Source organism: Drosophila sulfurigaster, chromosome 2L, assembly GCF_023558435.1.
Source record: "Drosophila sulfurigaster albostrigata strain 15112-1811.04 chromosome 2L, ASM2355843v2, whole genome shotgun sequence".
In the NCBI taxonomy this organism is placed as follows: Eukaryota; Metazoa; Arthropoda; class Insecta; order Diptera; family Drosophilidae; genus Drosophila; species Drosophila sulfurigaster.
In genome coordinates, this window is record NC_084881.1 from 4585229 (window position 1) to 4608983 (window position 23755).

The 23755-nt window shown below is 37.0% G+C and overlaps 2 protein-coding genes across 4 annotated transcripts in view; both read left to right on the plus strand.

The window, feature by feature from the left end:
- Positions 1 to 224: 224 nt before the first annotated feature.
- On the plus strand, positions 225 to 2024 carry LOC133837528 (P protein-like). Its single transcript, XM_062268327.1, has one exon. The coding sequence runs from the start codon at positions 225 to 227 to the stop codon at positions 2022 to 2024; it is 1800 nt and encodes a 599-aa protein (XP_062124311.1).
- A 6891-nt stretch (positions 2025 to 8915) lies between these two features.
- LOC133840519 (inactive dipeptidyl peptidase 10) overlaps positions 8916 to 23755 on the plus strand; it is a 39779-nt gene continuing 24939 nt past the window's right edge. For all 3 annotated transcript variants that reach the window (XM_062272418.1, XM_062272392.1, XM_062272409.1), the window contains exon 1: positions 8916 to 9284. Coding sequence is in view for 1 of the 3 variants with exons in the window: in XM_062272409.1 (XP_062128393.1) it covers positions 9261 to 9284 (24 nt within the window). In the remaining 2 variants the exon portion in view is untranslated. The remainder of the gene's footprint in view (positions 9285 to 23755) is intronic.

A 23755-nucleotide genomic window follows, 5' to 3' on the forward strand; every position in this document is an offset into this window, starting at 1 on the left:
GACGAGGGATATTGCGAAGGATTTATACGATTATAAAAATAACAGTCTTTTTAATAGTGTGGTCATTTTTTGCATTGTTTTTTATTCTAACACCGCCGAAAGAACTCAACGAAAAGCTTATAGCACTGCGGCCCAATGAGTCACACAATGTTGTTTTGGATGAGGAACCGACGGGTAAATTTGTTAGGATTGACCTGAAGGGCAACATCGATGCGTTGAAAACGATGAACCCTTCGCAGGCATCGTCAACGGATCCATTCATCGCTGTTACCTTGCAATCGATGAATATCGATACCAATGAAACATTGTGGCAATCGAACCTATGGAGTGTTTACCTAGTCACGGACAATCCATCTACTACGGGCACTGTGAAAACCATGTTCGAAGTGGCTGATTGGAATAAAAAATCGATTGAAAGAAGTCGACGGGACTGGAGTGATGCGGACATTCGAATGCAAGTTAGCCTCTTGAATCTGCATAAGGACTCGACAGGTGTCTCCATGACACTCGTCCCCAATCCCATTGATCCTCAGACCGGGACTTGGATTGGTGGATTTCTTCTTTTACTGTTATATGTCTTGATCGCATTTGAGATCACAGATCGTGCATTCGCCGCAATCCTTGTGTCTGCAACGGCTATAGGTTTTCTCTGCATGATGGACTTGCGACCAACATTTCATACAATTCTCTCGTGGATCGATATTGACACACTAATGCTACTCTTTGGCATGATGGTCATGGTAGCAATCCTCTCGGATACAGGTCTGTTCGATTATCTTTCCTTGTTCGCATATCGCCTGTCGCAAGGCAAGATTTGGTTTCTCCTATTTTACTTGTACATGTTCACTGGCCTTCTCTCGGCCCTCCTGGACAATGTGACTATGGTGCTGATGATAGTCCCAGTGACAATTCGACTTTGCGAGGCTGTGGGACTGCACACCATCTTGGTTGTCGTCAATATTGTGATTTTCTCGAATGTTGGAGGAACTCTAACGCCAGTAGGCGATCCCCCAAACATGATTATCGCAACCAATAAAGATGTTATCAACTCTGGTGTCGAGTTTGGAAACTTTACGTTGCATATGTTTCCCGGCGTAATCCTGAGTATGCTGATTATTTTCTTGATTATGTACTTTACTACTCGTAATATCATCTATACTGGTCGAGCTAGTCAGCTGCGGCAATCCATAGAGGCTCTTGAGCGTGTGGCGCGAAACATGAAAGATAAGGAAAGAGAGAGTGCAATGAGGAGGATCTCTGAACTAAAGGAGCGTTTGAAGGGCCATGAGGCTAATACAACGACGGCTAATATGGACTTTGACTCCAATTTGAATGACATGAAAAGGAAGTACAAAATCAAGGATAAAGTACTGCTGTTCAAATGTGTCGTTGCCTTCGTATTTGCCGTCTTGATGTTTCTGCTACATTCAGTGCCCTCCCTGCACGGCATCACTTTAGCCTGGGCCGCCGTCTTGGCCGCATTACTGCTTCTCATTTTGGCTGACCGACCAGACGTGGACAAAGTGCTGGAGCGTGTGGAGTGGTCTACTTTAATCTTCTTCGCCGGACTATTCGTTTTCACCGAGGCCCTTGTCGAATTAGGTTTGATTGAACGGGTGAGCAACATGACCATTGACGTTATAAAGAATGTGAACGAGGAATCGCAATTGCTTGTGAGCATTTTATTGGTTCTGTGGATCAGTGCTATTGGCGCCTCCTTTGTCGGCAACATTCCCATAACGACCATGATGCTTAAGCTGATCATTAATCTGGCGAGCAACGAGAAACTTAAACTTCCCCTGCAGCCCTTGGTATGGGCTATCGCCTTTGGTGCCTGCTTCGGTGGCAATGGAACTCTGATTGGCGCCTCGGCTAACGTAGTTTCTGCAGGCATCGCAACTCAATACGGCCACAACATTGATTTCAAACACTTTTTTATTATTGGGTTCCCCGTAATGGTGCTAACGGTAGTCATAGCTTCGATATACTTACTTATAGTGCACTGCTGGTTTACCTGGCACTAATTCATTTGAACCAGCTAAGCTATACTTTCATATACTAATTTCTACCAAAATTCTTAACCCCATCGATTTGTATCGTAATCCAGTCAATTTTTTGGATAACTTTCCGTACTATTAAAGAATACTTAACAAAGTCAAATGTGGATTTCAGTTGAACTCATTAGATCAATAATTTATTATTGCAAAGTGATTGAACAAGAGAAAGTGTGTGTCTGTAAGCTAAGCTAAGCTTTCAAATTGCACAACTATTAAATCAATAAAGTTTAAAGTGAGATCTGGAAACGAGTCGATATGCATATATTTTGGTCTCTTAGGAGGATTTTGATGGTTTTTCATTGTTGTTTTTTGCCACAAATTGCAGCTTTCACATGTGTCCTCCGCCATAAATCTTGCGTCAAGTCGAGAGCCCAAAAGTTGTGAGTTTCCGGCCACTCTTGAAAATGTTTGCAAATGTCTGTATCTATTTCAGTTCGAGTGGCCAGAGGAACATAAATTTGTATTTTTTCTCTTTTGCCATGATTGATGTGCTTTTAGCTTTAAAGTGTAATTAAGTAGGTGCTGGTCGGTTATAGTCGCTTCTAACGGATAGCTTAATACAGATTACTCTAAAATACATATTTGCTTAAGTTTCACTTGCCATTTTTTAAGGCAGATGTGAAATAAATAATTTGTACTAATTGAGTCTGCTCATCATTCATTGTCAAGCTGATGCTGGCGAAAAAACTTATTGGAGATGAATGTGAGTGCACATTAGGCAATAATTTTAAGTCGTTTTCTTTTCTGTTTTTAACGAAGCATGCAACATTGAAATTAATATCCCCAGAAAGGGTATGTGAAAGACCGACTTATTTACTGAGGCGGCTCTAATTTAATTTCACACAAGAAGCAAACATTTGGTACGATTTCTGAAGCATAGCTTGAGGGGCTTAATAATGAAATATTTATATACAAAACAAAAGAAAATGGCCAGCTAATGAGTCCCATATTCTTGGTTCTCCCATGTCCTCTCACTCCCACTCATCATTTGGCATTCGGCATTCTGTTTTTGCTTCTTCATGCCTTTAGCTCTCTCTCTCTCTCACTCTCTCACTCTCTCTGGCAGTGACAGGCATGCTCAAACGACTGACACTGAGAAATTGCACCCATGAAATTAAAAATAACTCAAGCGAAATGCTTGAAAACAAAAGCGCCGGCAATTTATGAAACTAAATGGATCTCGCAAAAAACGGCGAGCCCTGCCCAAAACAAAACAAAAGGCTTAAAGTTTTGTTAACCAAAACACACGACACGTGAACTGCTCCTGTTCCCATTGTTTTAGCTTTCTTGTTGTGTTCGCATTGCACAAACTCGAGAAATGAAAGCAAAACCAAATCCAAAGGCAAAGGCAGTCTACAGAAATTGTTAGCACGTTGATTTATCATCGACAGGCGAGCTATGATTCATGCTTGGAGGAAAGGTGCACCAATACCACAATCTAATTCAATAACATGAGCACTGAGTAACCGATGAGAGGAATGCGAGTAACAAATACCAGTAAATTGTGATATAAATCACAAAAATTTCCCATGTCGGCAACTGACAGGCGACGCCTCGGAATCCCCACTGCTTGAAAAAAGCGAAAAGAATTGGGCAAAAGAGATACCAAAAATAAAATTCGTTAGAACTTTTTTGGCCACACAGCCATGACAGAATCCGAAAAGTAGCCGCAACCGCAGACTGTAAACGGGGTTGTCATTGAGGCAACTGTATGTCTCAATGCATTTGCTCCATCTGAGATAGAGGGTAAAGTTCAAAGTTGGTTCAGATTTAATTGCAAATGACTTGCAAAGTGACTCGAGTCCAATGGGACTGATTGAACACGACTGAAAAAATAACATATTTCACTTTCAGATTGGTGAATTAGTAGTTACACATCGCACCACTGTTCATATGCTAGAAATGTGTCCGGTCCGATATAATAATAATATTCTTATGCCTATCCATAATGACGTTCGCTAACACACAAACGTATTTATTTGCTTAACTGACAAGTTGATGAATGGCGATTGAGTGAACTTTAATTTAACTTCATTTGAATTCTGCGCAACGGGGCGTACTAAATAGTTTATGTTGAAAAAGAATTATGCAAGTGTACATACATACATATGTTATGTTAGTACATACATATATGATGCAGTTGACATTTTTCATCCTACTATAGTTATAACGGCATAACACATCTACTCATCATTTGGTGATATAAATATTCAATATTTATATGTAGTATTTAAATTCACTTTAATAAATTGCATCAATTTTAAACCGTTTGTGGTCAATAAACGTGACTCGAGCCCGTGTGTTGGCTTTTTGAAGTCTTCTGCATGGCTTTTTGTGTTCAGTCTCTAGCTTGTTTGTCTCTGTTGCAGCCAGGCTGCTGCCAGCTGTGGCAACTCCACTAATCCTAGCCACCAGAGAGTGTGTTTGTCAAGCAAACTGCACAGTGGGGTAAATTGGGTGCATTTGAAAATTAAATATATCTTAAAATAATGAAATTAATGAATTTTTAGTGTCAAGTACACTGAAAAAAACAAATTTCTAAAATCAAGATTTCGGTTTTAAGCGCTGTTTAGAGTGACCGTTTCGTTAGAATTTCGCCCAGAAATGGTAAAAAACAAAAATTTATGGTCCCACCACTCAAACATTTGCCCTTAAAATCATTGCACTTATTTAAAAAAAAAAACAAATTAAATACCCGTTCATTCTATATTTACTATATATGGCGACAATATCTCAATCACATATTATTTGAATGGATTACAGAATTACTATATGAAACCTAAATTTTTTTTTTTTTTTTTTTTTTTAATTTTACAGACCATTTTTCTATTTTACAGACTAATGTTCTTAGTTTTAAGAAGTGGTCTTATTTCAAGAATACAATTTTTAATCATAATAGGTAATATAACGCTCAATAGCAAATTTTGTAGTCGTTTAGAAAAAAAAAAAAGTTTTAGCACCATAGTGCAATGTGCTTGACAAACGATATACATACATACATTCATACAAAGAAGAACACCGACGCAAACATTTATACACATGCTTTGACATATACTGTGCCTTACAATAATATTAGCATCAATTTTGAATATGCGTCAGCTTTTGGTGCTATTAGTTTTGATTTGACCTGTCATACGTGCTTTAATTTAATAAGTAAAACTGATATATTCTTATTCTTAATATCATAGTGTAAATTATACGATGCAAATAGTTACGACCTAACTGAATGAACAGCGCTGTAAACAGGAGGCACCATGCAATGTAACACAATTACGCTTTAATTAGAAATAGGATGTTGGTCATGGGGAAGGGGAGGAAAGGAGTAAGGGAAGAAGCTTACCATTTGCCACTCGGCAACTGCAGTTTGGCTTATTTTTGTGGCAGCCAAGTGGTGGTGATGTGTATACAAGTGTATGTGTGTGTAACAGTCCCTCAGTGTGTTGGTTTGCATTGCGTTAACATACACACACACACACACACACATATGTACACGTACGCTCGCTTTTCACACAAGCATATGAACATAGAAGCTTGCTGAGACAAGAAGATTAGAAAACAATAAACAGAATGCCGAAAGCAGAAAGCAGAAAGTCTCTTGGCATTGAAAGTTAATTTGCAATTGAAATCGGCAAGTCAAGTTGCAAAATGGAAATGTGGCAACATCATACCAAATGGTAAGGAAACCCTATACTTACCACTTGCCTCTTGCTAATACTACATATTTGGAGGCACATGCTTCAGTTCTTGCTCTGTCAACTTGTGGTAATTAAAAGCAACATCAGTTAGCATATACTTTAAATGCGCTGCATAAATTCGAAGTGGGCTCATAAAAACGGGTAAGCAACCCACAGTCTCTGCTGATTGTATGCGCATAAATTGAGAGTGCCCAATTTTGTTGTCCAGCTAATTGACCCGACTCTCATTATTATCTCAAATTGTTTAGCTATGAAAAATTGTGACTATTTGGTAGTGCACATGCGCTCACATTCTTCAACTATATTCTATATGTATGTGTATACAGGAGTACTCCTCTACATATGGGATATGTTGAACACTCCAATGGGACAGTTGACAGTTTAGAAAGTACCATAAAATTGCAATAAATTGTTAATTGTCCGCAAACAGCACTGCAATTGACCATAAAAACAGCAAGTAAACTGAAAGCTTATGGCTGACCATAATATGCTTTGTATAGTATTGAGTTTAATTATTGTATGCTGACAATACTAACTGAAAAGAATTCAAATTCAATACAACAATTGACATTTGAAAACCATTTTTTTACCCGCTACCCAGGTTATTATAACTTTTTGACTATAGCAAATGTATGTAACAGGCAGAAGGACTCATCTCCGACCCAATAAAGTATATATATTCTTGAGCAGCGTCAGCAGCCAAGAAGATATAGCCATGGCCATCTGTTTGTCTATCTGTCAATATGCAATCAGATCAAGTTTGTATATATATATATATATATGTATATATATATTATATTATAATTTAATATATGTTTATATATACAAACTTGATCTGCTTGCATATGGACGGATAGACAAATAAAATATATATATATATTTTATATAATAATGTAATAGTATAAATAATTTGTGAGTCAATTCTGAAACGGATCGTAAAATTATAAACATTTATGAAATTATACAACCCACTTCATCATATATGAAGATGCTATTGCAGAGGCTATATAGACTTATGTATTTATTTGTATATATTCCAAATGTGATGTAGACACATGTGAGGTAAACTAAATCAACTTAATGCCATCCTAAAAGCATAAAACCCACCCAGCCCAGTCTCTGAAATCCATAAGGCTATCATTTAGTTCAAAGAGCTATCAATGCTAAATCTGACTGTGCCATGGTTGGCAATCATCCGAGAGCAAAACTTAAAGCAATCAAAGCCAACAAAACAAAAACCCCAAAAGTCCCGAAGCCCAAAGACTCGACAAAGAAAAAAACAAAAGAAAATCAGGTGCCGGGAAAAGAGGAAACGAAAACACAATGCAAAACTAAAAATACAGTTAAGGCGAAATAGGTGCAAAAGTATTGTATGAGTCGAGAAAAGAAAGGCGCATTACGTTGTGTGTGGTGCGATGTAGTACATATGTATGTATGTATCTGCCTATAGCGAGGGATTACACGTGGCATGCTACACAAATCTGGTTTGGAGGCCACTTGGGCACGCAATGGCGGTCTTAGCGGAAATGATGCCGGCCAAAGACAACTCAAAATGGCGGCAAAGCGCAATCCTTACGAATCTCCACACATACTATATGTATAGCATACTTTTGGGCACTTGCTCAAGCTGATAAGAGCGAAAATAATTGGATTCCTAATATCAAAATGTTTATAAAACTTAACAGATCACCGAACAGAATTACACAATTAAAAGCGGATGGAGACTCAGTCAATAAACTTGCATACATATTTGAGGTTTCCTATATTTTCAATTCAGAAACGGCTTTTAATTATCCTGGTATTTTGTTACTTCTTTTATCTCGTACTGCTACGTGCAATCAAATTGCAATTAGCACACAGTTAATTAATTACATTTTAACTCGCATTAGAGCACACACGTGGCACAGGAACACGTGTAAAATCAACATGTTGCGCTGTTCGTATAAAGGTACACCTAAGTGTGAGTGTGTCCGCGAGTGTTCAAGTATGTATGTAAGTATGTGTGTTTGTGAATGCAGAAGCTATCTACTTATCCCTCACTCCATTCCATGTCTTCATTTTTCCCCCCATTAGCTAGTTGAGACGACTACCGTTGGTTTCAAGCGCAACTTAGAGTGACTCAAACCCATCCACATTCACATTTACACTCCACTCATACATACACGGGCCTGCACAAATATTTCTTCAACAAGTTTGCAGCTTCTGATTTTTGAATTTCTCGACTTTCGTCTTGCTCTTACTCGTCGCTTTTACTGTTGCTGCTGCCTGGTATATGTACGTGTTTAACGTTGTTCCCTCTCCAAATAATGTAACAAAAACAAATAAACAAACACATACACATATATATATATATATATTTATATATATGTATGTATAGTATACAAATGCATGCATGGAAGTCAATACTGGAACACACATACACATTCATATACGCATCACGCATACATAGACATCAACGCGCACCCACTTAGCGCGCTTCCGAATTCATCTCCCATTCATCTCATTCCTCTTCGTTGGCGCTCTTTGCCATTTCTCTGTGTCAGGCGGCGGTCCGCGTGCTTTTTTGTGTTTGGCAAAATAAAAGTTTTATTAGGCAAGAGCAAAAATAATGCAAAGCCAAAGGCAGCGAACACGGTAAGGGCAACTCAACTCACTAGATGCTTGCTCTCAGCTGCTTGTGCTCTCTTATGCTCGCGCATTGTCGCTCTCTCTCTCTCTCTGTGTCGCATACACTGCTCCAAAAACCTACGCAAATCTCACAGTATCAGCTGCGCTTGCACACTGGGCAATAATTTTTTTAAATATTATGTATGTATGAGCTTAGTAGTTATAAGTTAGTTAGTAAGTTATTTTACATCATTATTATTAAAGTTATTCTAATTTGTCTATCATAGTATTTGTAATAAATGACGTATTTCAATTGGACATTTTTGCGAATAGTGTAACCACTGTCTGTTGGCAATGCCAATGCCATATCTGCAGCGTGAGCAGAGAACAAAAGGCAGAGCGAGTGTGTGTGAGTGAGAGCGAGAGTGCTTGTAGTCAGGAGTTGCGCTCTTTGCCGCATTTTTTTTTGTAACCATTTTGCCTGGCCACATTTTCCAGGGGGTATTTGGTATTTCATCTGTATGCCAATCTCGGGCAACATTTAGTTTCATCTGAGACGTTTGGCGCAGCGGTCGATAAGAATTCAGAAATTAAGAGCCAAGCTACCCGTCAGCAAAACTAGCGTGAAACGCGTGTCTGGGGTCTGACTGTGACTGTGGATAAAAATAAAAGCCAAATAAAATACTTAAACTAAGTGAATATTTTGTAACTGTAACTGTTTTTCCGCACAAAGGCGAAGTGTACATTTTTTTGTTTATTACCCTTGAAATAATACCTAAACTTAAGACTGCAAGTTAAATCAGTGCATCAAAATTGCCGACGCTAATTGTGGCTCAAGGTAGCAGGAAGACCATTTAACTGGATTCTCAGGTGCGGCTTCAAGCTGGGCGAATACCGTAAAATGACACGTGTCCGGCGTATTGTGGTAAGCTAATCGAGTCTACTACGCTTAAAGCGGCCTAAGCAGCTTTTCAGCCCTTAAAGCATACAGAAGGATACACAACATTTTATATATTTTCCTTATACACACTGCAAATATATAAGTACTTAACCCTGTAGCAGCTACGACCTATAAACTTGCACGTACTATGAATATTTCACAAAATATTTAGCATACCTCTCCACCTGATCCAACTTTTCTCTCCCCACGATTACACTGAACTGAATTTCACATTACAAAGCGTTTGCATGTTAACCCCACTCAGTGGTTTTTTTTATTTTGATTTTGGTAATTTTAATGCTAATTTCATATTTATTTTATTTTCCACTGAATTTCTACTCTTTGAACATTTTTGTGGTCATTGCACGCTTTGAAATATCCTTATTCGTCACTGCCTTATAAGGGGCGACCTGGTGTCTAATGTTTAAATTGTTTAACTAAATTGTAAATTATTCGAACATATTTGAGAAATGTATTCAGGATAATAATAAATACTCGAAAGTCCTGAGCAAATTTTTGATTTAGTTTTACGATGTTGTGCAAATAACGATTCCGTTCATAACGTAAACGTCAAGTGTGGCAATATTTGATACAAATGACTGAGGTTAAATTTAAACACACATCGAGTCCGAGAAAGGGAGAGACAATTCATACGGATAAATTCATTGTGCGCATATTTATGCCTTTCCGAAATTCCGAGCCTTCCATCAGCTGAATTGCCAGTTTGATGAAGTCCGGGCAAACGCAAAGATAAAGCCAGCTTTTTCCAGTAACAACGAGTTTGGTTTTTTGTTATTTTTTCGGGCTGAAGGCAAGGCAAGAAATCATATCTACTTTCAAAAAGTCTTTATCTAAGCCTTGAAACTGACCAACCATTTGGTTATTGAGCATAAAGTGAGCTGCAAACACAAAATGCCAATGCCTTTGGAAGAGTTTTGTCCATCAGCTTTCCCACAAGCGAATAGTTCAGGTTTATAGCGGCTAGTCAACTACGACTGAGCTGTGATTGTGGTTCGAATAGAGAATGAAAAAAAAAAAACATAAATGATTGAGCAAAATGTGTTATGTAGATAGTATAGAGTTCTAGTAGACTAGTAGAATGTTCAATTTAGTCACTTCTAGATTAAGATTTTGACAAACAAATAATAACATGAATAAGAATTTAAGAGCGCTCTACTGCGATATAGCCGCTAGCCAGTTTCAATAAAAACAAACAAAATAGTGCGAAACAGTTAATTTTGTTAAAATATTCCAAAACACAATTCCTAAAAATACTAAAATATGCCAAAAGCTATCTATATATCTATCTATATACTAAAAATAGAGTAGAAAATATAGCATATTGTAAACAAAATCTATTAAGAACCGACAGTTGCTATATATAATATGTTATGTACAACATTACTTCTTGAATAACTTCCAAGTTTTTTTAATCTAATAGCAACGAAATTTGTGAAATATTAAATGTTACTCTATTTCTATTAGGTGTTTATACTGATAGAATAACGATAAAAGGTCAGACCGTTGTGTCTATAGTATATCGTTAATCAATAATATATATATATAGCTCCTTCTTTGTGTTACAAATTAATGTAACATATTTATATAAAATGTAGTATAGATGACATCAATTATTATGGGCAATCTTGTGGGAAATGAAAAAAATTAGTACTATCGAAGTAATACTTTATAATTTTATTGAAAGAAGATAGTGTTCTTCCTAAGGTTAAATTGTAAATACTTATTAGCTGAACAAAACAAACAGATTTAAAGTAGTTTAAAATTAATCTTTAAAAATGGTTTAATAATAAATATTGAAATTTGTCAGGAACGTTTTGGTGTGAAATTTATTATAACACAGACTTCAGCAACATATTAAAGAAGCAAAAAGGGTGCCAAAATTGAGAAGATCATTAATTATTGGAATTGTGGCTTTTGCTTTTGTCTTTACTGAATTTGTTGCTGTAGTTCTAATGGTTCGTCGTATTACTCATACGCCCTGGGGCCACATTAACCTGTTGGCCTGCAACTAGGAGTCGTGGCACTTAGACTCTTACACATACTCGCACAAATCAAATGTGTAGCAGCCACTCGAAATGTCCTGCTCTCCCCGTACTCATCGTTTGAGTGGAGAAAGAGTGCTGTCCTTGTTACAGACGCGTCACGTTTATCACAACAAAGCAATAAATTTCATTCGCATGTCGCTGCTCAACGGAGAACACAACATTTTTATGGTCGTTTTCCATTTTTGGCCGTGGGAAAAGTGTTGCGGCATCTACATACTTTGAGGCCCATTGACAATGCACGCTCAATTGGCATGGAAAAACATAATGAACATTGTTAAGTATACGCCCCCCGTTCGCCTCATCAACGCGATCCCCCACCAAGCCCAGCATGTTTTTTTGCCTGCTTTCGTTCTGGCAAACAACTAAAACAAACATTTTATTTAAGCATTTTGATTGATGGCATAAGCTTGACATTTTTTTGCCGCAAGTGGGACGGTCTTTCAGTTTGTTCGCCTTTAATTAAAGTGCCAGTGAGCGTATGGGCGTGCCGCACTGTTCTGTTCATCAAGTTGTGGCAAGCTTAATCAGTGCGCTTTTTGAGCTGTTGTGGTTAGCGTTCTGTGCGATGGCAGCGCCTTGAGGGTAAAGGAAACGGAAAAGTTCTATATATGAAGAGTGTGAAACTCTCACGCTATTTCTTTCTCCATCTATCTTAGTTGCCTTTGGAGATTTTCCTTGATTATTGTTCGGATTAAACTATGGCCAAGACATGCCATCATTAGCAAAAGTTCTTTTGGGTTATTTGCGAAATTATGAAACGTTTGCGGTTGCTTGAAGACATGCGTTGATAAATGACATGCAACGGAAATATAACTTAAGTTGTCTTTAGGATTGTGCCAGAGTCCGACTTAAATGTTGGATTCGATTTATTTACTTACTTTCTCAGAGAAATTTCTAGTTCCCAAATCCTTGTCCTATCTGACTGTTATGTGGAATTTCTGAATTCCTGAACTGTCAAGTAGATAAACGCTAGAAGGCTGTCATTATACTCGCTACCCATAGGGTAGAAAGTCAATAGCCGAGACAATATTGCCATGTCCGTCTGTCCATCTGTCTGTACGAATACCTAGATCTCATAGACAATTAGAGATAAAGATATAATAAGACTTTTGGTATAGACAATAATAACGATAGTATTTATAATACGATAAAATGATAGAAGTACTATAAAGTAAGAAATACTTATGTATTTACGCTTGCTGCTATTTAGCTGATTTGGCTGGCAATCACCATCAAATTCGTCAATATGGTACAGTTCGAATTTAAAATTATAGCGATATACCAAATATAGCTCTTGGTATATTTTTAGCGGTATATTCTTTGGTGAATTTCAAATATAATGCTGCACTATTTTGCTTTTATTCACAATGGGTAGCGGGGGTATCTCACAGTCGAACACACTCGATTGTGCTTCTTCTTACTTGTTTTTTAACAATAACTTTTCTTTACATATGATACATATGTGTAAATGTAAGTTAATAGGAGGAATAGGAAATATGTTGTAGACTGGAATTAATCTGTTAAATAGAGTATATTATAGTAAATAACTTAAATAACTAATAACTTAGATTAAAACAAGATTTAACTTGGTTAATGTTTTGCTGGTTGCATATATTCTCTATTTTAAACTGTAATAATAAACTTTTCAGCTTGCGTTGCAATGTCTCTTAGCGTAATCTTGGGTCATCAACTATACGCTCCATCATCCAAACGAATTTAATGGCAGAGATTATTCTATAAAATGTTTCATTTTTCTAATAGCATCAGAACTGAAAGAATATCCAGCTTTAAAGTACACTTTAATGCGGGACAGTCAATGGCTAATAGTCAGTGCTGAGTCCGTGGCACAGCCACAGACCATTAGACAGGTGCCAAGTATTCGCGGTCAATGTTGTTGCCACTGTTGTGGATCTGGTGGCTGTTGCTCTCTTTGTTCTTGGTGTTGCTGTCCTTGTTGCTGCTTTCGTTATAAAATTGAAGTGCCAAAGCCAGCGGGATATCAACGCCGCAGAGCAAAAACACGGAACGCCTTGTTTGAGTTTGTGTTGAGCAAAAGACAACAACAAAAAGGCTGTCAAAGAGCAGAGAATAGTAAAGGAGACAGCAGGGTTCGAAGAGGCGTGCGGGGGACGATGATGGTCGCTGACTATCAGGCCAAATTGCTTTTTGCTGACTATAAAACAGACCCGCGGTTAGCAGCAGGTGAACAACAGCGACTCTGCAAAGGCAGCTCGAAAACAACATTAAAATTGTGAAATTGTTAGTTAGCTGGCCGAAATGAATATACACTAACTAAACTTATTCTTTGCGCAACTGAAAGTATAATCTTAATTGCCAACTTAGAAGTGCAAATAATTGATCCGAGTGTTAACTATAATTATTATAATTATTGCATTACATATTCATGGCCAATATTCGCAGACTCTTTGCAAGGACATAGTGAAAGAGCGAGTATAATTTTTGGTGCTAACATCACTTCTCATATTTGCACTGGGTATTTTAATTAAGCTAAACAAACAAGGCACTACTCCACGACCTCCACCCACACATGGAGGCAGCCTCAGAGCCACACCAGAGAAAATGACATTCTCGCCTGCCATGTTATATTTTACTATAGTATTTTAAAATTCGTGACCATTTGCTTTCATTCTATTTAATTTTATTTTAAATTGTGTGCGCCTTTTGCTTATTCTACAGTTTTCTGGCTTTACGGCTCTGCCAATTACGCCACCAAGTTGCTTTATTATTTGCCCTCCCTATTTCCCCTGCCCTCCCCTCCATTAAATCGGTATCTCATCTCTCAGTTAGCATCTTTCAAATGGCTGTCTTTGAAAAGTTTCCCTCATTTTTTCGTCAGCATCGCCAAAATTCTTGAAGCTGCTTTATTAAACCATAGCAGACGCAATCGCGTAAATGAGCACACTTATACAAACACATACACATACACATATATACACATATGTCGAATACACACAGACACATACACTCAGCGCACATCTCTGTAGAATTACCTATGGGGCACGTGCAACATTTGTATTTAAATTTGAATGTCGCTGTCGGCACACACAGAGAGCAGCCAACGTTGTAGAAGAGGGATGGAGCGAGAGACAACCAGTGAGAGAGACAGAGAGAGCAGTTCACACCTACATTCGTATAAGAATGTTAGTTAGTCGGCAGCGTGGGTAGCTCAACGAATCTTTTCTAATTCAGTTCTCGACATTTAATATACATAAAAAATCGAAACTGCAACAAGAAAACTATTCTGTAGACTTAATAAATAATATAAAAACCAAATAAATAATAAAGTGTTTATTTAAAAACAATTGAAAGTCAATTAAAATATATCTCAAAATTATACATATCTACATCATATATGTATGTAACATAGGTGGAGGCTGGTCGATATACCTAACGGTATCGATTAGCATTAGCAAGTCGATAGGCAAGAAGCTATCGTTATCATCCGTGGTCACTCAGTTTTAAAAAGTTGATCAGCAGTCATGCGAAGTAGATATTCTGTCGTCAAAGCAGATCAGTAGCAGTAGCATTCGTCAGCAGGAAGCATTGCAAGCATTTCAAGTTAATCAAATCTTTACACATAATAATTATTATATTATTATTAAAATCGAAGCTTATTCTGTATAACCAATATTACTTGTATACATGTGTGTTCGAATTTATTCAACAAAATGAAAAGTTTTCTTAACTTTCATTTTAAGGAAGTAACTATTCAAAAACTAGAATAAACAATTTTTTATATGATTTTTTTAATTTATAGTTGCATATTTGTAACTCTTGAAATTATCTAAACTTTCTGTTCACATTCTTCTGAATCAACCCATATGCTGCTGCTATGCTGTGCTCAATGCCATCCTACAAGCTCATGTCCATGAAGCGAGCACATACCCACTTGCAACACCCACACTCTTTGGTTTTCTCTTTCGCTTTTTTTTACCGAAATGCGTTCACATCAAACACTATACAACACGTTCATATTTCTTACAGTTCGTTACACATTTAATATTAAAGCAAATTACCGACTCTTTACATTCCATGTGTGTGGGTGTAGGTGTGTGCGTATGCATGTGTGTGTGTGGCGCAAAGAAAGGTAGTTTGTCTAAGGCCCTTTTTGAGCACATTCTTCAGCCGTTAGGGACGACGCTAAATGATATGCAAATAAAAACGTGGCTGCCCCTGAAAGTACGTGAGAAACTTGATCATACCCGCATACTCGCATTCTGTGTATGAAATTGAGTCTTCTTAAATTCAAATTTAAATTGCTTGCTTCATTTAAGCGCCGTAAATCGCACACCATATGCCATATGCTGTGTATTTATGTCTCTGCATGTGTGTGTGCCAGCCGAGAACTTTTGGCTTAATTAACATAATTATGACCAGAGGTAGAAGTAAACAAATTGGCTGCTTTCTCAGTAACAGCTCAACAGATACCTTATTTGTGTAAATGTAGATTGAATAAAATATTTCATCACTTTATATTCGTTTGTAATAAACAATTTTACAGGGTATTTCAAGGCGTATTCCCCTTAACATGTTTGTGCCTTTTGGAATGCAAAGTTTCCTGGCCTGCCTGCAAACTTTCCGAGCGAGTTAAGCACTTCAAGGGGAGAAAACGAAAGCGCAAATTTGGCTATGCATCATGAGGCGGATGCTAGCGACTTTCGAGAGAAAGTGAGCATCTCGTGGTGCGACGTGGCAGGGATTTGTTTGGAGCTCGCAGCTATTTATCTTAAGCGCGCTAGCGCCTCAAAGTATGCAGTATAAGTACTTCACTGCCAGCGGGTTTACTAACACATGCGCACACTTCTTTGTTAGAGTGCACTTTGCACTTTCATTTGGCGCTCGCTTGTTGACTGCAACAACGCTCCGTTCTCAGTTCTCTGTTCTAAGTTCTCAGTTCTCCGTTCTCTTCTCGACTCGCTGCATCCATCTTAACAGAAGCACGCACATCGTTCCACTTTCATTATTTGCGTTTAGCGCTCGTCTCACATTACATCTCCACACAGAGACACCGACTTACACATATGCACGCATAGTGGCAAAGAGAGAGAGAGACGCCCACACACACACAAACACACACACACACACTCATACGCACAAAGGAGCACTTTTCATTGTCATAGCAAGCGTATGCTATGCATTTTGTCGCTGACTCATGTCCATGCACTAAAAATTCCATTTCACCAGCAATTTCAACTTGTTATACTCTTTGCCTAGGGCATAATGGCATTGTCATTCAGCTGACAGCTGCAGTAACAACATCTCGTCCTCCTCTTTCATCTTCCCTCTTTCTCTCCCCCTATCATCCGGCTCTAGTCATCCTCAAAAAACAACTGACATTCGAGATCAGAGAGCCTTTACACACTCGTTTACAATTACGTTTTCTGCAGATGTGTGCGGAAAAACATAAAACAAGCTTTTAGTAGTTGAAATATTGCAAAACAGATATATTTATGTTTTAAAAATAAATCGATTATACTTTCAATGTCAGTATGTTCAGTTATAGTTAAGACAATAAACCATGCAGAGCGCGTATCGTAATCATAAACTTCGTTTAATTTATTATTGATCATTGAAGTATGTCGTTAGATTTGTGTTGATCGTTCGATTTGGATCACAGTTATATTATACTATTAAGTTTCAAATTTAAAATACATTTGAAAGAAAACGAAGCGCAAAAGGATGTCTAATAAAAAGTGGTATATGTGAACAAGAACAAAAGATGATCAAAAATTAACAAATAAACCTGAACGAACTAGCGACCAAAAAGCAGCTGAGAAAAAAATAACTTTTTAAGTTCGTTCACTTTTCTGAATAGCTTTCGTTCGTTCACTTGTGAACGATTTTTGTGTCACAATAAAACATGTTCTTTCAATTAATAATAAAATAATCATTTTAGATTTACAAGTTATCAATGCAGGAATAGCTTCTAAATTCCAAATAAATTTGTTAAGCATGCAGGACTTCTCGGAGCCTTGGCATTCCTCACAACAAATTGGTAGATGCCACTGGACATTGCCTTTGTTGTTGTTGCTTCTGTTTTTATTGTTTTATGCTGTTGGGCCCCTGAAGCATTTTGTGCTGCCTAAGTGAGGGTTTCAACCAGGCTAAAACCCCACACGATCCCCATGAGTCAGTGGCTCAGCTCAGTGCCCAAAGTTATGCAGCATTTGTTGTTGTTGTTGGACCATTTTTTGTGTTTTGCCATTTTACATCTCGTGTATTTGACACTTGCTTTTGTTTCGGGCGTCTAGTTTTTGTCATGTTTGTTGATTGTAAAAGTTGCTGAAGCGCTTTTTAACAGTTTTCGTGACACTTTCTTGTTGGCATTGTTGTTGCTATTTGCTTTGCAGCTGTCCAACTAGTTGCAGTTGCAGCCTTTGTTGCTGCTTCTTGTTGTTGTTGCTGTTGGCAACACGATTGGCATGGACATGGCCCGGCCATGGTCACCGAGTATGTAGTCTGACCTTTTGAGGGCGGTAGTTGGTAGTGAGGGGTGTGAAGCGATTAAAAATCATATGCCACACGGCTCAGCAACATGTTTCCCCTTCGAATTATAAAGCACAATGCAATTTCATGGCAATTTTGCTGTCTCTGCAAATGGGATGCAATTGCAATTGCAATTTGAACGTTGATGCATTATTCAATAGTTCGTAATTTTGCACTGCCTGCAATTGATCAATACATTGCAATTGAAAACCGCTCGATTGATGGCCAAATTATGATATCTGCAGCAGTTTTGGTTCGTGCGGTTTCGCATTGAGCCACCCGCTTATGAACGTACTACACGTATACGTAATCCCGTAGACGTACAGAGATGAACGCCATCGGCATTCCAATGCATTGCATGTGAATGGAATATTAAAAACAGATGACTTTCACCTCAAATAGTTCCATGCTACTCTGCATTTCCAGTTTATTCGCTAGCTTAGATTCTCAGAAGATATCTAACAATGCATTCAAATTTTCTAATGATTTATTGGAGATTATTCAAATTAACAACTTCGAGCATTAATGGAATTTCTTGAGCAATCCGTTATTATCTATCATAATTCTTTTTGAGTATCTGATAGTCCACAATGTCTTTCATTTTGGATTAAGTGAGTTTTCTGGACGAATTTTCGAAAATTCGATTATATTAAATAAGTAAAAAATTCTACAATCGAGTGCTCTCGACTGAGAGATACCCGCTATTCATTTTGAATAAAAGCAAAACATTGCGGAATTATTCCAATAATATATTAAATTAAAATTCTTAAAAGTACTATAAATAAATTGAGTACTTTCATTTAAAATATACCATAGACTAAAGAATATGCCAGAGTGTCAGACAATGCAACTAAGATCCGTAGTAAGTAGGCTTTTTTGCCCATACAAAAGTATTTCTTTAAAAACTTCGACAATTTTTATCTGATCGCTATAAAATTATTATTATTATAACTACTATAGTTATTATTGTATATGGGTAATTCCATGACGGAATTTGTCCGGTGCGAGACCCTTTACATTGAAAATAACATAAACTGAAACAATTTTGAAAATAAGAAAAGTTTATTTTTATAGCTCTAGATAAGAACTTTAATTAGAGCTAATATATATCGTATAGCTTCAAAAATATGCTTGATTTAAAATAACTAATAACTTTACTTTACGATTAGAGATATTGTATATTATACATATGAATTAATCGCAAATCTATCATAGATATGTTATATGGGTATTTATATAGTTAATGAATTAACTTTAATACTCATGTCGAAATATTTATGTACATGCTAATTGAATCGTTCACTATAGGAGTGTGTTTATCAATATACACGCGAGGCACTTTAATATTCTTGTTATTTTAAAAATACAATGGAAAAGTGTGTACTCATGCAAGTATTTATTGCTATTTACGATAGTCAGCAAATCCAACTCGCACCTCAATTTATTATTTTTATTTTCGAAAACGAAAATATATTGAATTTTCAAAAGAGGAATCACTGGATATATTATATAACATATATACATGAAAAGTGTGGAAGTGTTTTGTTAATTATTAATTTCCAAAGGTCGATAGCTTTAATTAACACATTTACCTCTAAAATGTATTCAAGCGGTATACAAAAATATGTATTTATGTAGAGTTGTTCTGCTTAATTGAATTTTGTTTAGTTTCGTTTAAATTTATTCTGGTCATTTTTGAGGCACTTTTCCATTATGCTATAAATAATGTTTACTTATATTTTAATTAATGAGCTGCCCGCTGCGATGACTAAATAAATAATGAATTTTAATTCCAATTATTTTAAAGCACATTGCTTACGTTTCGCTTTTTCACAATTGATGTGCATTTAAGTGAAACCCGGAAATGAAAGTAAACGCCCCTGACCCCAATTTGCAATTTGCTACCTAAATCGGCGGCTGGCAATCAGTTGGGTCGAACATCAAAATCGACTGTAAATGGAATGGCAAAAACATTAAAATTATTTCAATAATAATTTTACCTAGCCGGAGGCAACTTGCATCTTAAAGCAAGACAAATATACGCAAGGGGATGAGGAAAGAGAAAGAACAGAAGCCATCGCGTACAGAACTCATTTGTCTCATTTTGTTTGTTGGCTTAATGTAAAATATTGCGCATACGCCGCGTTCTACATTAAAAGCTTTTTGCCAGCTAGCAGAAATTTGTTTATATGTTTATGTTCATAGTTGTTTGTGCCTTATTCGCTCTCTTGAAGAGTATGTGCGCATGAATTGTTGTTTTATTAGGCTTTTTGCCCGTTTGCTTGTCATGCCATGCTTACCATAGCCTGACAACAAGGCAGGCAATTGACTACATTTATGATAAATAGACAAGCATACAATAAATTTGTAAATAGTCTGTCTACATTTCGCAATAGATGTCTTTGGCTGTGATTAATTACGAACATAGTCGACTGCTTAGTTTGTCACAAATATATGAAATCGCATTAAATTTGCAATTATTCCACAGTTTTTACAATGTATTTCGATTCATATTTATGAGTTGTCTTGCTGGAATCAATAAAAACTATGTCATATCTTTTCGAATTTTCGAGGACATCTTTACGCTGAATATAGACTTTTGCCTAATAATAATTGTCTTACGACTAACAATTGACGATATTGGCGATAGAGGCTGTTCGAATTGTCTTTTGCCGTTTACAAAAATGAGAAAATTCTGACTGTGTTGCTTCTTCCGTTTCTAATATTAATACTAATAATAATACTTAAATAAGTATTTCATATATATACTTATGTATTCTCTTTACGTGTTGAAGTACATCCTCATACTAGGCATAGCACCCTGTAATTATTAACGCAGAAAAGATTCATGTATGTACAACGTGATTCAGCATTGTCTTTTGAATTGATTTTCTTACTCTGCCGAATGTTGAGTAGCCGCAGCGTTGTGGTTGGGATCTTTGTTGAAAGGGAAGCGGGGGAGATTGAATGGGTGCACGTTTGTTTATTGATATTTATCGAGCTTTTTTCTTCTTCGATTCTGTTATTTAAACAGAGCCTGTTTATTGTTGTAAAATATTTGTAGATTTTTACATTACTCAGCGACGGAATTTGTTTATTTTCATTTGCCTGCAATTTTGGTTCAGCTTTTTTGAACTTGACTTTTACAAGGTGAATAATGTTTTCGTCGAAATTGTGTGGGTAATAAATTTGACTTTGGAATCAACTTGCAACTCGATTCATATTCAGCACAAAAAGCCGGCGACAAACTGACATCAACTTGCTATCAACTCCCTTCGAGCGTCTTTATTGGTTCATTTGCTTTAACTCTGGCTAGCCGAGACAGAGAGTGTGACTACGAAACTTTGAGAATAATTTGGCGTTTTATGTGCTGCTTTTCAATAGCAAAACATGCCCCAGTTAACTAAGCTAAGGTTGGGGCCCAAAAATAGACCCACTTTTGACTGCGACTGCCACGTCGTCTGGGCAAACATGTCAAGCATTTTGTTTGCTTCAATGGCGTTGGGGCTTCGCTGTTTATGGCTCAAAGTACTCCAAGTCTTGGGCCATAAAAACGGCGTCAGGAATGAGCCAGTCGATGGGGTAGAACATTGCCAGCAATCACCGCACAACCAAAGTACGTTAGGGATGCCAAGCCAAATACCACTTAAAACTCAAATATAGCTAACAAATTTAAAAAGGAATCTGTTTTTATAGAGAATTATGAATTAGTAAACACATAAGCGCTAAGTAATACTACTGTATTTGTTTATGCACTAAGCAAATGTGTTTTCAATAATAATTTCCATTTCCATATAAATTGATTAGGCAAAAAAATGGTTTATTTGTAAACAGAACAAAACCAATAATTTCCATCAATAGAAAACAGCAGATAATAATAGCCAAACAACATATTTTTAAATGGATAATGAAATGATAAACACTAAACACAATTGCACATGGTATTTCATTCGATAAAATATATTCATTAAATAAAATATATTTTCAGCAAACATTTGTAAATTATAGTTAGAATACAAATTAAATGAAAAACCAAAAAGATATTTTGTTTGATTTTACTAACCAGTTTTTTTTAAATGAAAACAATTATACTCCGAATGAATCAATGGAATGCTAGCAAGATTAAAGCTAGATCTGTCAGCACTTGCCGTTGGCGTGGGCGCTATTCTGGCGAGGACGGACCGGAGTGGGTTGTCAAATGGAATGCCGGTAGCAATGAACAGTTAAATTTGGTTTTTGCTGGCTAACTTACGACAGAAGTAGAAACAGAGTCTTAGGGAGAAACTGAGGCAGAAGCCGAGGCACAGGCATAGCAATGTAAATGGAAACCTCAGATGCTCAGTTAGGAAGTTGGCTGGTTACTGAAGAACCCAAAATGAACACTTCCATATAACAGCTACAATTTATGTCCGTGTTGTCGTTGTCAGTCAGCAGTTGAATGTTGGTTTGTTGTTGGCTTTAAGCTGTCCGTTGCGAGGACGGCATTTAAGATTTTCTTTAATTGAATCTTCATTTATTTTTTTGGTATTGCTGCCGATCAGGCTTTTTTACTTTTCCTCTTGCTGTCTTCTATCCACTTCAATTCCTCTTCACATGAACATGCCCACCGGAAGGCAGCGGGTTGTGTTAAGCCAACGATTTATACAAAGTGCAATGGCAACCACAGGATGCAACGAAATGCAATAATAAAAATGCATGCCAAACGACAGGTTTTTAAAAACCATGAGCCACCCAGGAAACCTCACATTGTTCACTGCTTCCACTGCTTCCGTGACACATTTGGTTCCCCTATGCGTAGCGGTTGCTGTTCGCAGCATTGAAACTCATTTAAGTTGAGCCGGGCAGCAGCAATGAGAACGCCACTAATTAAGCCTAATGGCGCATGAAACATGCATTAAAACTAATGTGCAATCCTTGCAATCCTCACCATCCGCCTGTTCTATCAACGACTATGACCACACGACTCCGACTACAACGACGATCCATGCTGTCGCATTGGTACAAGGACTCTGCTCTCTGTTAATGACCTCCGCCTAATTTTATGTCACACAATATACATACTCATATATTCAGATATAGTATACACATATTTTCTGTGTTTCGTCCTCTGACCAGGCGCTACGACAACATTTGCGTTTTATTGCGACGAGCCAATGATGAAACAATTCATATTTATATGCATACATACATATATCTAGATTTCTATCTTAAAATGTGTCGGCAAAATTAACGTAAATGCCGCAGAGTATTTAAAGGTCATTTAACTACATACAGACATATCTATATATGTATGTGTGAAGTACACATGGTGTACATTCTACTACATATATTCGTACACGAGCAATAAATATCTTCCTGAGCCAGCTAAGTTCAGCTAAATTGTTTGATATTTGTACACATTAAAGATGTTGTTGAAGTTATGTCCGTTCGATGGAAATGATGGCACTAGAGCTGATAGAACATCGATAGCATAATCCATGTTATCGGTGTTTTCAAAATAGATCGATACATCGATGCTTTTTTTTTGCTTACATCGATAATTCACTTCACGGTGTGTACTCCACATAAAAACATCATTCATTTTGTACACATATTTATATTTCGACCAATTTTTCTAGTAAGTAAACTACATTGTGTTTCCAACTAATGAATCTCACATTCTTATTTGAACATTGTTACTTGCTTAATTGGAAAGTTGCTTAGCTGCCTTTTCTTAGAGAAAATAAATATGCATTGCAATGGTGCGTTCCATTACCGCTTTCCAACTTGATTACCTGCTCGATCCTTAAGAGACTGATTGCTCGAGCGAACTCAATTTCTATTGAATTAGTACAAATCCAATACCCAGGCTATCGATTGATTCATTTGGACTGCTTGGCTGGT